Source organism: Schistocerca americana, chromosome 2, assembly GCF_021461395.2.
Source record: "Schistocerca americana isolate TAMUIC-IGC-003095 chromosome 2, iqSchAmer2.1, whole genome shotgun sequence".
Classification (NCBI taxonomy): domain Eukaryota; kingdom Metazoa; phylum Arthropoda; class Insecta; order Orthoptera; family Acrididae; genus Schistocerca; species Schistocerca americana.
The window spans coordinates 796,039,582-796,056,394 of NC_060120.1; the positions used below are offsets into that span (position 1 = coordinate 796,039,582).

The following is a 16,813-nucleotide window of genomic DNA, read 5'->3' on the forward strand; positions in this document are numbered from 1 at the left end:
TAAACATGTGGAAAAAAGTGAACAAAACGTTTGCAGGGACGCACTATTCATAAAACATGGGGTTTTTTCTTGTTTGACAAGCTTGGCGCGGTAGCACGATGTGGCACTCGATCTAATCCCGGCGCTCACGGGAGTTCAACACGGGCGAACGTGGTGTCGTTGGGGCTCGAACACGGCTTTCGGAGCTTTGGCGGACAAGACTTTAGTGACAGCGAAACATGGGAAGTGACGCAGTTCATAGAAGGTGTGACGTCCTTCTGTTGTAGCCTCTGCTACATCTATGTGAAGTTTTCTGTCAATGTAAACTGTTGCATATTTTTTCTCATACTTTGTTCGGAACTCTAGAAAGATCTCTTACTGCTAAAACAACAAATACCAGAGCCTTTAACTAATTTCAAGGTAGATAGTTATACTGTTATACATGTAAATACCCTACCAATTTAGTTAAATGTTTTGTGCTAATATTTTTATTGACTGAGACTACTGCTTCACTCTTGAAGTTATTTACTGTATCTGCCAGCCTCAAAACATACTCAAGCGAATACTTTCACGATCTGGAACGCTTATCACTCATCTTTGAGGCGCTATTTCTGCAGACGACGACTTAGTAAATACGAAATGACATCCACGCCAACTCCCGTTATCCTCTCTTTATGATATACTTTGGATTATTTTTGGACATGGTAGAAGTAGAGTCTATTCGATACAAAGGTGTTTGGGCAGTGGTAATCAATGGACATGAGTGTTTGATGTTGTGTTCTGTGTTGTTATTATCATTATACTCTACAAATAACGTAAATAATGGCGGACGCAGCTGCCCGTCAACTACAATATGAGTATAAAGCTGTAAGTAAACAAAATTGCTTTTTCTTTATATTGATACACTTTATATATTTGATAGGCCTAAATGTTTTGATACTATCGAAAATGTTATTCTCGTAAATTTCAGAATTCAAATCTTGTGCTCCAAGCCGATGTCAGGCTTATCGAACGTCGCAGCCGCGATGAAGCGACCGGTGAAGTTATGTCCCTTGTTGGGAAACTTGATGGGACAAGAATGGGGGACAGGCACCAACGCACTAAACCCGTGAAAGCTGCAGAGAGAAAAGCGAAGTACGTACAACATAATGTATTGATTGATTTTCACGTCGCTGTGTGTCGTTGAATCGAATGTTTTCCTGATGCTTTTTGTCTATAAGCCATTCAGCATTTCGCCGTTGAATCGAATGTTTTCCTGATGCTTTTCGTCTATAAGCCATTCAGCATTTCGTAATACATGAGACTGATGACCTCGTTGTTTGGTCTCTTCCCCCAAATCAACTCAGCCTACCTCGTGGTAGAATTTCATTATAGCTAAATATTCCACTCATCATCAAAGATCAAACTTGAATGCTATTGACGTTGAGTGCCACCTAATTTATATATATTGTAGATTGTGACAGAATTATCATATTTCCCACGATGGTGAATAGCCACGTATAATTCATTTCACTTTGTTGCTCAGTTTCTGCCAACCAACTAGATGGCCCTTGCGTGTAGACCTTGATTACAGTACGTATTTTTGATGTACTAGGAACACTATTTAAAAAATCGTCGAAACACGTCCTCCACCAAAATACTGTCATCTACATATTTCTGGCCCTTGTTACTTGAGAAATACTACTGCTGGAATTCACATGGTTGGTGTATACAAGGAATTACATTGTTTGTTACACTAGAGATAGTGACTCTAAAATATATTGAAGACTTCCTTAATCTCAATCTTTTAAATGACACTTTCAAGCTAAGACTTGGATTAACCAAATAATTACGTAGTGTACAGACTAGTGAAATTTGTAACACCTAGCTTGCTGTCTCCATTTCACAATATCTTATTATGTTTTGAAATCTGTCTATGTTCATGCACAGTTAGAGAGAGAGCTGCTGCACCCAAGCCCTATCAATGTAATATGTAGTATTTTATCAGTTTTCCTATTCACCCATTATTACAGATTTACAACCATAATGAATTGCTTTTGCATGCTACATTAACATCTAAGAGTCATTACTAGACTTAATAGGAGTTTTATACGATCATAGGGTTCCAGTTTTGGTTGTGATGAACAGTGTTTTAAATATGGCATGAGCATAAACATTACACCATGCTACAAGTCAGTCTGTTACCATAGCCTGCGTTTTGCATTCGCATTCATTGGCTTCACCAACTCAGCCAGGTTATCTCATTTGAACCTGCTGTAGACCTTGGCCTGTGCTGCTTTCCAATCTCACTGCACAACCAAGATTTCATGATGGGTTCCAGTTTCGCACCTTAGCCAAATATACTCATGTATGATTAAGCGTGAGCATTATTGTAATTTTTGATGTGAAACATTAAACAGTATATAATAGTATTATGAATCAAGTGACTGTATAGATCCTGAAAATATTGATGCCAAAAGTTGTAAACAATCTTGGAAGGCTACATGGTCTTCGTTTGCAGTGCTACACTAAAAGAAAGTTGTTTTTCTGCTTGGGCAGTCAGTCGTGATTTCCTTTTATCTATAGATTTGCAATAATATTCTCCTGAAGGATGGTGTTCAAGTGGACTTCACAAATGAGTCATTTGCAGCAAAGTGGCCCCTCCCACTGCAATCTGTCAGTCACTTTGATTTTTGCTGCATCGTATTAAGTATGAGGATTTACTGTCTTCGTGTGGCTATTACTATAGGAGCTGGTACTCATTGATTTTCTTTGCAGCTGAAATGTGCAGTCATTTCTGAAGGCTGTAGTGTCACTTCCCCACGTAAACTTTGTTTTTATGAGTGACACAGGATTTTGCCCATGATATTAGTGGGTCATTCCATGTCAGTTCATCCATGGGCTCCAGCCCATAGTCTCAGATTTGACTGAAATTCAGTACACTAATTCAACCATGTGTGGAACACTCGTGCACAAAGTATTAGTTTCCTCTGCCAATTAGTTCCAGAATTATGACTTGTGAAAGAAGGTGACGTGACCCGGAAATTGCAACCTGTATCTGGCAATCTAACTTCAGACCCAACTTCAGGTCTTAATAACTTTGGAACTATTCCACACAGTCCAGTGAAATTTTTACAACCCAGTGACATCCATTTAGAGAACACACTCCATGAATCAAAACACCAACGACATATTTCTGAGGGAAAATAAAAAAATTCCAAAATGTGATTTAAAAAATGTAATACGTTAAAAGGTACATATTGTAGGTGCCCTCCATGCCAAATATAATTCGCTCAAAAAGGGTATAAATTTTTTGTGGTAAGCTTAATGTGGCCTAAACACACACAGAACTCATCATGCCCATAATCAGTCCCAAAAAAACTGAGTTACATGCACACGAAAATACAAAAATTTGAAAAATTACCTGAAAAACATGGTTTTTCTAAGTGTGGTATCCAAGCCAAATTTCACACACTGCATAAGTAGACCATAATGATATATATCTCAAAATTTCAGCATGTTATTGCAAGACATTTGTGTACAATCAAAGTTGACATGTATTTGGTGATGTGGTCATTGTCCCAGAACACAATTTTGTAAAAACGTATCGTAAACTCTTCTGCGTCTTCTTATCCTCTCCCACAACTGTTTAATCACTAAACAACAACATATAGACAGAGTAACCCAACCTATCATTAATGTTTAGTGCACCTTAACTGCTAAAAACCAGTCGATTGTGCTTCGAACGGAAGTTCTCCCACACTTTAGCTACTGTACTCTGTACATTGAGTGGCAAATTGTACTGTCTTCCTGACACTGTGGAAGGAACTGGTACAGTCATAAGAATATGTTTAAAAGGAATCCAACAGCTGTCTGCCAAATGTGGCCAATGAAATGATTTTGCTGGTCCTGCTGGTGCCATGAAGTTCACAAATACATCACCTTCTGCTTCACAGCATTCTGCAACACATCATAAGTACCATTTGTCATCAGAAACAGCAATAACATAGCAACCTGGTTGTATGTTGCTGCTTTTGCTTCTGAATCCTGAGTCAGGCACACTGTGAAGACGTATGTCGTGCATGAACCTATAGTTATAACTGGACAGCCTGCTCATCTGCACATTGTCAGAGTCCGTTGGAGAGAAGTGATGATGGCGCCTTGTGCCTGCAACAGTTTTAACATGTTCTAGTCTGCTTTGTAGCAACTCTTTGACTGATTTCACATCATCATTCAAAACATAGAATGGTTGTATGCCAGAGATATTTTTCTGTACCCAGGTAAATAATTGAAGAGGTGTTAGAATGTGACCTTCTGTAAGGTGCTGCAGACTAGCTCGTGATGCCATGCACTTAATGGTAGCACCAATACCATGACATACTTTTTCCATGACTTGTTGCGAAAAAATACCATTCTGCATGAATCTGAAAATCATGGTAATGCATGCATAAATTTTTGAGATGTTTACAGTTTTTATACTGATTAGCTGCCCCATCACTGAAGTATTTCACAAAATGTATGTGAGGCAGCTTGTTTTTCACATATGCCATGACAGTGCGAATGTGGGCATGAACTGCAATGGAATCATGACTTAAACAGTCACTAAAATGCACAGGTTCATGGAAGACACATCACCTGATTCATCTCTATAGTAAATTGCAAATGGCTGGAGAGTTGCTTGACTATTGTCCCAATGATATCCTTTGATGACATCTTGAACTATAAATGTATATTTTTGAGAAATGTCTAGTATTACTATAATTTCATCTTGTTTGAAATTATCCTTACAAAACCAGAGATAAACTGATTGTGCTGTTGCTGTGAAGCTGTGTGTGGTCAGTTTGTCCGTTTTTTGACAACACATTTCAACAAAATCTTCCACTGTACTTTGCTTTGTTTCAATATTTGTGCGATCCATGTGTGTCCATTGTTCATAAGAAACAAGTTCATCGTCATCTAATAGGAGTTCACCATACAGTTTGTTATTCATGCGTTCTGCAAATTTTTACACCTGTGTATCATTCACTGGTAGGAACTGATGTCACACACTAGCGGCTTCATTGCACCTTTGTAATCCAGACCAGAATCCTTTGTAGCAGCAAACGTCAGCTTAGCATTTTGATGGGTCTCACATACACAAACATTTTGTGTGCCCCTCGCACTTACAGGCACAACCTATTTTGGCCGAAGGTTGAAAAAAGATGATAAACCTACTTTGGTATTGGGATACTTTTCCTTGAATTCTACATATAGTGCTGATATGTTGCATAGCAACAATCTTTTTTGCGTCTGTACAGCCGCACGGGATTAGCAGAGCAGTCTAAGGCGCTGTAGTCACGGACAGTGCGGCTGGTCCGGGCGGAGGTTCGAGTCCTCCCTCGGGCATGGGTGTGTGTGTATGTGTCCTTAGGATAATTTAGGTGAAGGAGTGTGTAAGCTCAGGGACTGATGACCTTAGCAGGTAAGTCCCATAAGATTTCACACTTTTTTTGCATCTGTACATGTACATTTCCCATTTTCACCGTTACATAGTATTTTTTTCCATGCATTATTCGGCCGTAGTCATTATTTTCATAAAACTCAGACACTAGCACCTTTATTTCTGAGCTGAATTGCTTACCCTGAGCCCGCTGAAGTTGTGGAAGTACTCCTTGGGTTGCTTTTATTTTCCTAGCTTGCTTTACCATATATGTAGAAACATTGAATTCCTTTGCAGTGTAGTCAATAGACCAGCTGGAAGGTGCAAGGGTAAGAATAGCTACTTCTTTCTGGTGCGTGGATATGGCACATTTTTCTTTCAAATCATGCACAATTTTGTCCAAATCAGAGCATTTCTGGCATGATTTCTGTTCCTTTGGAGCAGATAGTTCTTCCTCTTCCGCCATTAGTGTGTCAGCTATTTTGTGTTTTAATTCCATTTGAGCTTCTTGTAGTTTTCTTCTACCATAGCTGGGCTTGTCTCTTTTCCCAACTTTGTGTGTCTTCATGGGAGACAAACCAAGAGCAGTCACTGAAGTATTTAATTGCTCATCCGCTGTGGTTGTGGGTGGCTGATACTCTTCGTCACTGTCATGTAAATTATCAGGATATTCTTCATGTTTTAGCAGGGTAACGCACCTGAAACATAACTTTTGTCCTGGTTTCATGTTAAGTCCCATGCACTGTTTCACTTTCAATACTGATTTTATATCAATTTCTCTGAGGCTACATTTCACTGTCTTCTTAAGAATCTGAAATGGATCAAAACAACTTCTTTGTAGGAAAGAATACTTATCCAGAAACACTTTCATATGATGATAACAAACACTAAAGTTTCTTGGAACTGTACTTCTTGTGCCCACAGGGTGTATCCCGGATCTCCATAGCAACAAATCTTGGTCTGATTCATCCAGATCATACAGTACAAAGTGAATGCCACATTTTGTTCCATATGTTGTTTTATGACATTTAGATGCTTGTGCTCTACCAATACTGCAACTTGTTTGAACAAAAGCACCACTGGTACACTCTTCTGCCTCCATACTGACTTTCCACAAAAGTACTGACCAGTCGGAACTATAATCTTAAAAACATGAGTGACCTGTAATTGTTGCTTGTTTCTTTTGTTGTTTTTGCCTAACAATGACTCATTCTGACCCTGAAAACTACTATTGTTTAACTTTCTGTTGCCTAATGGTTCCCAACAATTGCTGCAGCTTTATCAGAAACAAGCTGTCTGCATCATCACTATTACTTGCTGAATCATGTTAAAAGAAAAGTAACCAAATACATCTCTGTCAACTTCTATTGTACACAAATGCCTTGCAATAACAAGTTGAAATTTTACCAAATTTTATATTATGGTCTAATTTGCAGTGTTTGAAATTTGGCTTCGATATCACTTGTCCCTTTTGTGCTACCACACTTAGAAAATCCATGTTTTCAGGTAATTTTTAAATTTTTTTTATTTTTGTGTGCATGTAACTCTGTTTGTGTGACTGATATGGGCAAGATGAGTTCTGTGTGTGTTTAGGCCACATTAAGCTTACCACAAAAAAATTTATACCCTTTTTGAGTGAATTATATTTGGCATGGAGGGCACCTACAATATGTACCTTTTAATGTATTACATTTTTTTGAATCACATTTTTGAATTTTTTATTTTCCGTCAGAAATATGTTGTTGGTGTTTTTATTCATGAAGTGTGTTCTCTAAGTGGATGTTACTGGGTTGTAAAAATTTCACTGGACTGTGTGGAATAGTTCCAAAGTTATTAAGACCTGAAGTTGGGTCTGAAGATAGATTGCCAGATGCGGGTTGCAATTTCCGGGTCATGCCACCTTCTTTCACAAGCCATAATTCTGGAATTAATTGGCTGGGGAACTCAAAATTTTGTACATGAGTGTTCCACACTTGGTGGCATTGGTGTGCTAAATTTCAGCCAAATCTGAGTCTATCAGCTGGAACATTTTCTCAAATTGGTTGAATTGACATGGAATGACCCTGGTGAAACTTTTTCACAGGTTTGTGATGGTGACTTAAATACGCAGCAGTATCAAGCATAGCTGGTGTATTAATGCTTCCACTTGCTTTATAGACTTTTCTGGGCCAACATTAGTGTATTATTGGCAGTTTAATTTGTTCTAAAACTTATTAACTTTGATTTTTTATTGCTCTGTTATGTCATGCTATGTGATTGTCTAGACACTACTCTGCCCATTAATTGGCATTACAGAAGCATCCAATTCCACCACTTTGACCCATGATGTCATCAGCATGGTGGAAAGTGCTATTTTTCAGTGTATCAAAGATGGCGACAATGACTTCACTACATACACACGTCAACAAATGGGAAAACGTAAAAATGACGCAGTAACATCTCACTCCAAAAATAAAATGAAACTAATGGGATAACCATGAAAAATTTGGGGTTTAGGGCATGGATAATCTATATATACCACAATAAAAAAAAAACACCGCAAGATCCCAAAATAAACAATATCACAAAAAACCAAAATTAGAGCATTCCACAACATGGGAATCGGACATTTTCTTTGATCTACATAGCTTAACAGCAGCTGTCAGTACTAAAAAACACACACCTATAACTACGAAAAGTGGAACCAAAACCTCAACAACCACAAAATCTGACATCACAACGTCAGTTAAAACACAATCAACCTACCATAAATACACAAAACGTCACAATTACTATAGAATAAACCCAAAACAAAAATTACTTACCAACAGTGGCATCCAGCAACACTATCTAGGTTGGCCACTGCGAACACACACACACACACACACACACACACACACACACACACACACACACACTCGCACTCAAAAGCAACAAAACAGAAACAAAAAACACCTCCTAAACCACCCACAATATAACAACCACATCACCCCCCTCCCCCAATCAAAAAGCCACCAGCAAAGAAAAAACACAAAAATACCCAAATTCAGTCACATCATACAAAACAAGAAAAACTGTTACCAAATCGGTCTTCTACAACATAACCTCATAACAATCCCCACCTACCCACAACCCACCCCATAATCTCAACAACCACTACCCCGCCACCCCAACACTCATACAAGCCCAACTCTATTAACTCACCACCCTCGGCCTATACATCCTCCCCCACAACCCTAAAACAAATGCAAAAAACAAAGTGATTCCCAGGGATGCCCTTCTGTCAGCAATACTCATCTAAATGAGATTGCTTGTTGGAAGAGTATCTCTTCCTCCTCCCTATAACTGATGTAAATGCACCCCCCCCCCCCTCCCCCCAAAGCTGCTCTATCATGTTAGTACAAACCCCAGTTTCATAACACCTCTTTGCCAAACCCCTACAGGATGAAAATGCATCAGAAACTATAGTGCAACCCTCCTCAGCAATATAATCTTCAATGAAACCCACCAGTTCCCTCTTAATATGGCCCTCCAAAACTCAGCAACCCCCCCAAATAACGGCCACCTGGACCCACAAACCAACCTCGAGACCTACCCGTCCCATACTTAACAAAATGCGATTCATCTGTCTCAGCAAACCCCCACCCCCCACCCCCCCCCCCCCCCCACCCCCCACCCCACTTCCCACTATAGGGTAATTTCATATCAAGTACTGGAGACCCGGCAGATGTTTTGCACTGAAGCTCCATCATAGTGTGTTGAAATTTAGTTTACACCTGTACGCTTATGAGCATCTTTTAACTTATAAATTTCAACTGAAAATACAAAATGTAAGTTAATTTATCCACCTAATTTTTTCTAATTTGGAAAGTCACAGACCACTATCTTTTCTGACATATTACCAGATACTACTGATGTAATTATAAACAGTATCTTCTCTGCTCCGGCTATCTGTATTGTGTAAATATTTATTACTAAAAATGTAAAAAATTGCATTTTGATGAGTTTTTATGAATTATTTACTTGTAAACCTCCATCCAAAAACTTTTGAGAATTTCACAAATCATGTTAGTAGTCCGGGCAGAAACAGTGGGCAATATTTTTCTGTGTAAATTGTTAAAAACATTCTGCATATTTCGCATCAATGAATTTCTAGTGTAAAATATGCATGTTGACTGCACTGTTTCTAGCACTCTTCTGTTTATCACAAAGGAGTGAGAGCTTGCACATAAAACATTCTGAATCGAGTTTTATGTTTCGTTTGGACTTTTTGTTAGATACAATGTCAATGAGGAAATACTGTAGTGAACAAATGTTTCATCATTAGCATCTTTATAATCTAATTTTTCTTTCAAAAAATTCTGACAGTGTGTCAGCACTGTGACAATTATCACAGTGATTAGGCATGCTGTAATAGTTTTCCAAATTACACACAAAAAACTTTACAAATTCTTTTTATGTTTCTTCCGTGTACATCCAAAAGCCATTATGCATTTGGGTGGATACACCCCCCACCTCCCTGCTCGCTCGCGAGTGCATGCGCGCGTGCGCCCACACACACACACACACACACAACACACATCAAACGAGTACCTGCAGTACACCACTTTGCTCTTAGTGAACAAAATTTAGAAAAACAGATGTTGATGTTTACGTTCTCCCATTTAAAGCAAGAATATAAGTTCCATTTGGTTGTAGAGGATAAGTCTTTTTTGCATTTACATATTATTTTGAAAGCTCACATGGTCTTTGGCTCCTTATAACATTTGAGTATATTAATCATTTTGCTAAAGATCAGTGACAAATTTGACAATTTCATCATCAGTCATTTTGTCTGTTTTTGATTTAGGAACTTATAAAATACACATATCTGTTTTCAGTTTCCTTGTCTGTCGAATTAACACTGAATTCTGATGTTACTTTTTTGTTTGACCAAGAGGGAGGAGCTAAAGTTAAAACTCTTTTTTTTTCTTTCATTAGCAATATCATGGCATTAAAATCTTTGCTTTTCCCACCACCTTCATCATCTATCTTATATTCTGTACTGTCAGGAACTTGAACACTGTAATCTAATTCCCAATACATTTGTCTTTTCAAAACAAACTTCAAATTTTCTAGCTTCTGTTTGGCATATGAGACCTTGCTGTGATTTGGAAAGGAATGAAGTTTTAAGGGAGAGTGTCCCATATTGTCCAATGTTTTATTTGCATCCTGTATGCCGGCCGGCGTGGCCGAGTGGTTCTATGCTCTTCAGTCTGGAACCGCTGTGGTCGCAGGTTCGAATCCTGCCTAGGGCATGGATGTGTGTGATGTCCTTAGGTTAGTTAGGTTTAAGTAGTTCTAAGTTCTAGGGGACTGATGACCTGAGATGTTAAGTCCCATAGTGCTCAGAGCCATTTGAACCATTTGATTTTGAGTATCCTGTATACTTTCATTTTGAGGCACTTCCTCATGAAATGTCACCTCTGGGTCATGTGCACCACTTTCATTTCCATCACTGATTTCACCTTTTTGTTCACAAATCTTACAATGTATTGTACACAGTTTTTTTGTCTGGATACATATATTCTCCAAGCACTTAATTTTTTAGATAAAGCCAAGCTTACTGACCTAGGATTTTGTAATTGTCTGTATATTTTGAAAGGATCACAACCAGTTCTTTGATGACTTTTAAAAACTTCTAAGTAATAGTGCTGTGATGTTAACATATAGTAGTTCTTTCTTGACTTTCTAGAAAGTTTATATTGAACTGTAGTGGTATCATAACTTGATGGTCGTCACTCAACTCTGAAAATTTTTGAAAAGTTTTTATCAAGATGTAGATTGTCAAATGACATGGTGTTTTAAGTAATTTTCCAACATTGCATGAATTCTTACTTGCCATTGTAATTACATAAGCATTACTTCATTTAAAAATGCACTCCATTACAAGTAGAATGATATATGTCTGGACTGTAAACAAATACAAATTCATATGACCTGTCTCACAGAAAGATAAAGAACAACTTAGGCTAAATGGGCTGACTGTTGCATGTCAGTGACATTGAACATTGTATGTCAGTGATTGTTGCATTCTTTTTATGTCTGTGCAGGTCCAAGGTAGCTATTGCAGGCATACAGAACACTTTCTGATACTGTGAGCAGGTGGTTTACTGCACTGATATGTCCGCTATATTATAGTATGTCAGAAATTACTGAATTAATAAGGTGGAATTTTTTTTCTGGAAGCTAATATGCATGCCTATAATAATTGATATTTACATAGGTTAATATTATGCCCCTGCACCTCACACAGTGGGTGTCAAGTGTCAATAAACTTGCTTGGAAAGGCCCCTTCTTCATCACAGAAAAAAATATTTTGATTTTCGATTTATTTGTATGTCCATTCATAGAAAACCCATTAACAGTTTTATTTTATTAGAAAGCGTAAAAACTTTGGAATTATTTAAGGTCAAAATGAGGTCCCCCAACAGGTTAGAGAAATATAATATGAGCATTTCTCAATGCCTTTTTGATTTTTATAGAAATTGGAAAGTGACATGCATTAATATTTTACGTAATTTTCTTTACAACTTAGCACTTGAATAATTTCATTTCTCCTAACTATATGCTTCTCTTAATTCTGCCGGGGGGGGGGGGGGGGGGGGGGTACCAAATCAAAAGCTTCTTAAAGGCTGGAGTTGTGAGTATTTCTGTAGATAAGTACCACTTTGCATGGACATTGTCACAGAGCCAACTGATGAGAGCACCACTACTCTGAAAATTCAGTATAAAAGTTAGACTTAAAAAATAAATTACAGAAATTCTTGCGTTATAAATCTTAGAAAATATGAAAAGTCTTGTGAAAATCAGAGATGTTGAACTATGAATCCTAGAATTATTGGGGGAATTTGATGTGGGATGTTCCTATTCCAAATAAACCTGTTGGCTATCGGTATTGAACTAATGGAGAAAGACTGATAGGGAAGAGGATATCAGTTATCACATTGTCTTTGTAACTTTATGATGTTTCTGTGCTGTATGAATTTGTTTAAAGTGATAAGTTGAAGGTGTGTTGTGAGTTGCTTTGAATGGTGTTCCTTCATGCTGCCTGTTTTTCTTTTCTTTTTTTTCCCCAAAATCTACTTCATGTGAGCTTGGATGGTAGCGTTACTCATATGCTTTTGCAAAAATTGTGTAAGTTGGTATGTGGCCCAGGACTGACATAAATTGTGCATCTAACTATTTACAGGAGGCAGAAACGAGATGAAGCTCAGTATGACTTTACACGAATGAAAGGAGCAACGCTGTTGTCAGAGGGTGTGGATGAAATGGTGGGAATACTGTACAGACCAAAGACACAAGAAACCCGACAAACGTATGAGGTTTTATTGAGTTTCATCCAAGAAGCTTTGGGAGATCAGGTATGGTACTTGTATATTCTGCAATCTTTTGGCCGTGTGTGTGTGTCCTGATAACAGGCTGTGAGGAGAAAAGTTTATTTTCAGTGTGTCTCCACCCTTTGAAGGCAAGGTGTGTCTGTGAGACATATTACAAATATGTCATCATCAGCAATTTAAGATTAAAGTTCTTCGCGAAATTCAACTTGATTGTGATAAGTGGATGTACTACCTTAAGTGACATATGAAAATTTGTGTTTAACCAGGACTCAAACCCAAATTTCCCGCTTATTGCGAGTGTTCGGCTGACCACTTAGGCTATCCAAGCTTGTTACACAGACTGACCCAAACTTCCACATGCTACACACCTTTCTATTTCTCCTCACAGATTATTAATTCATTTACCCACATTTGCACATTAACAAGATTCTCATGCAGGTTTTAGAATCAAGACAGAGAGAAGTCACAGACTATCATGATTTTTGTCGCTGGCCCATCTTCGCTTTATATATATTTACAATTGTGACAAACTACAGTTTCAAATATTGAAATTTATTTGAGAAATTCAGCATACCTATTACAGTTAAGTTGAATTTCAGGAATAAATTTCAGTATTTGACACTGAAGTTGACATTGTCTAAACTCCTTCCTAAGCATTAGACTACAGTCTTTAGCAATACACATATTTGTGGCTCCTCATAATGTCATCTTTACTTCAGTTACAGTAACTTTGTGATTGACATATGTCCCACGCGCCTCTGTTCCATTTCTTTTTCAGTATATTGATAATTATTCATTTCCACTACAGTCTATTTCCTGATGCACTTGTTTGTTATCTTGCCTTACCCTTGCAATTCTCAACATAAATCTCTCTATTGCTCTCTGAGTAACCACCAGTTTCTGAATGAAATATACCTTTAAAATCCATATCTCATTGCCATAGGTTAAAGATGGTTGTACTTTCAATTTCAGATGCATTGGACGTTTAGTTTCATACCTTTTATCTGAAGTGTTAGACTTGTTCTTGTTTCTCTGTATCATACATGTCTGAAGTCCACAATCGGTTTTGTGTGTGTGGCTACCAATTATTCAATAAGAGAAGCATGAAAATTTTTAAATCAAATGATGCCATTTACCGTTTATAGTGTGTTATCTTGAATGACTCGTAAGATGGTTCGAGCCATCCAGGTGAGAGCTGCGACCAGCTTAAACTATGATCGATTAGTGATTTTCGCATGTGTGTCTGTGAAGAAATGAATGTTATGTTTTTTGTAGAGTGTATTAACTTTTTCTAAGTGGTTGCATTTATTTTATTGTTAGTGTTTGTGTGAACTTTTTTCAGTGTAGCTTCATACCACCATTATTGCTGTTGCCTGATTCACTTTATATTTTGTGATTGTTGCTAGTGTAGCACCTGAGTAGTCGTTATAGCTCCAGCCATCAAGATAAGAGCTGTCACTAGCAGGAGCAGCTGTTCTCTTTCCACACAGGGATTAATTTAGTGTTTTTTGCATGTGCTTCCATGGAGACATTAATATTATCTGTGTTGGGTAGAGTTTTTCTTAAGAGTTTGTATATCTTTTGAACAATAACTTGTGTAACCTGTTTTTTATGTTGTGATAATAGGAGCACGATAGCAGCAGTATGCAGATTGCAACTAGTGACTACTGGGTTGATGTTATATATCTTGTTGTATGGACAAACTTAATTTCATGATGGGTAGTGACTGTGCCAGTTGTGCATGGATGTAGGGGGGAATTGTCCACTGTCTGGGAACAGTTGGAAGCTATATTGGTCTGCTAAACAGAATTCGGGCTGTCATCCTGGGCTGTGGTGGCATTGAGGCACCTGAGACAAAAGTTGCCTTAAGTCCCTAGTGTGTAGTGAGTAGCGAACAGTGGAGACAGTTGCAAATCTATGAATAAAAGGTACACTGACCACAAGGTTGTCCCCTTTATGCCTTAAAAACAGGTTTGAGGTCTTCCCATTATTGAAAGTACATCTGAGCCACCATGAAATACCACACCTGTTGGGACTGACCAATCTATCTAAAAGGTCCGTGCAAGTACAGAGGGTTCCTGTTAACTCCAACATTGAGTGAACGATGGAACCCCTTAGCTAAACAGCAGGCAGGTTGGAAACGAAAGCTAGTGTCCACTCTGTGTATTTGTTGGGATGTTTTCTCACAAATGCAGGTGAGGCTTTGGTGGAGCCTATGGAGAGGACTGGGTGCATCCTGCTCCAGATTGTGACTCATGGCACCAGTGACACCTACCTCCTGGATTCAGAAGCCATCCCTTGGTTGTCACAGTGACTGGCTGCATTGGTAATGACTGTTTGCTGTGCGTGTAATCTGGAAGCTGAGCTATTGATGTACAGTATTGTTCCATCACTGTCGTATGGTTTGGATTTGAGTGGAAGGCTTAAATCACTCAGATGATTCTGTATTGATTTGGATGCAGATTGTAGGGTGAAGAGTTTTAGGACCACTCTTGATAGGTCAGGGGTACACTGTGCACAAGGAAGGTCCTGCTGGGGTAACAGAGTATGTGTGGCATGGACATTTAATTGTTCAGGATAGAGAAAATCCTATGTGAGCTTGGTAAATGTTATAATTCTTGAGAGAGAGAGAGAGAGAGAGGGAGGGAGAAAGAGAAAGGAATAACAGCCCAAATAATTACAGAGTGAAGTAATTGTCATGGTAAATCATAGAAAAAATGTGAATATAGAATTAGTTAACAGTGGGAGCACCCTGGAAAGGTCTCATAACTGGTCTCATTTCGAAACTGTAATAATGCCCACATAGTAATAGAGGCAGAAAACTAACTGTAAATGTGTATTAATGGCAGTGAAGTTCTGAATTTCAATTGGAATGTGTATTGCAATATTACCCTGGATGATGGTGATGAAGGCCTTTTTATAGTCATAAAGTCAATTAATAATTTTGTAGACCCTGTGTCCCAAGAGCAGTAATGGTGAAACATTTCAAGTAGAAGTTGAATAAGGTTGCAAATTTCCTGGCCATGTTATAGTATTGCAGGGGAATTTCAACTTTGCAGCTATAGACTGAAAGCTTCAAGTGATTGTGTTGGGTAATAGAGTCAGAGAACTGAGTGGAATTGTTCTTAATGCTTTATCCAAAAATTAACTTGAACAGTTAATAAGAAACCAACTCATGAGGGTTATGTCTTAAGAGTCCATTTCAAGTAGAACACAGCACGTCATTGTTAAAAGAGATAAATCTTCAGTTGTGACAGTTGCTCTGGGCATATCCGAAGAAAGTGTTATATGAACATTACTGTTCACAATAAATGTATATGACCTAGTAGATAACACTAGAAGCTCTATGAGGCTGTTCGTGGCTTATGATGTTGGTATGCCTGTGCAGCAATTTAAAGTGGGACAACTACACCTGTTTGAAGGATAGGCAGATGTCAGACTGAGATTCATTGAAAGAATCCTTGGGAAGCGTAGTCCATCCACGAAGGATGCAGCAAAGAAAGCCCTCTTTCAACCAGTAATTATTGGATATTGCTCATCAGTGTGGGACTTGTACTGTGTAGGATTGACGGATAATATAGTGAAGAACCAGAGAAGAGCAGCATGTTTCATCTCAGGTTTGTTCAGTAAAGATGAAAAGTATCACACAGGTGCTCACCAACTCCAGTGGCAAACACTGAAAGATATGTTGTACATCATGATGCGGCGTATGTAGAAATTATGAAAGCATATACATTTATAAACCAGTGTGTTGCTTTGTCCTATGCATATGTCATGAAATCGCACAGACGCCGACCAACAGTCATTCTTCCTATGCACAATTCGTGACTAGAACAGGAAAGGGGTGGGAGTGACAGTGGTATACAAAAATACACACCACCACACACAATAAGGTGGCCTGCAGAGTGTAGATTAGAACTGACTGTACTTGAATTAGATTATCTCTTTGGAGGCAGTAGTGTGTGAGAGAGATATTATATCACTGCTCTCAGTGAGGGCTTCGGAGTTCAGATTTTGAGTTCTGCCTTAACAGAAATAAATTGAATTTACAAAACACAAAAAAGGCATTAGGGCACTT

The 16,813-nt window shown here is 38.3% G+C and overlaps 1 protein-coding gene across 1 annotated transcript in view; it reads left to right on the forward strand.

Annotated features, from left to right (window-relative positions):
* Positions 1–720: 720 nt before the first annotated feature.
* Positions 721–16,813, forward strand: part of LOC124595279 (putative U5 small nuclear ribonucleoprotein 200 kDa helicase) — a 115,118-nt gene continuing 99,025 nt past the window's right edge. The window contains exons 1-3 of the mRNA XM_047133957.1: positions 721–846; positions 950–1,113; positions 12,588–12,759. Coding sequence (XP_046989913.1) covers positions 802–846; positions 950–1,113; positions 12,588–12,759 — 381 coding nt within the window. The 5' untranslated portion in view covers positions 721–801. The remainder of the gene's footprint in view (positions 847–949; positions 1,114–12,587; positions 12,760–16,813) is intronic.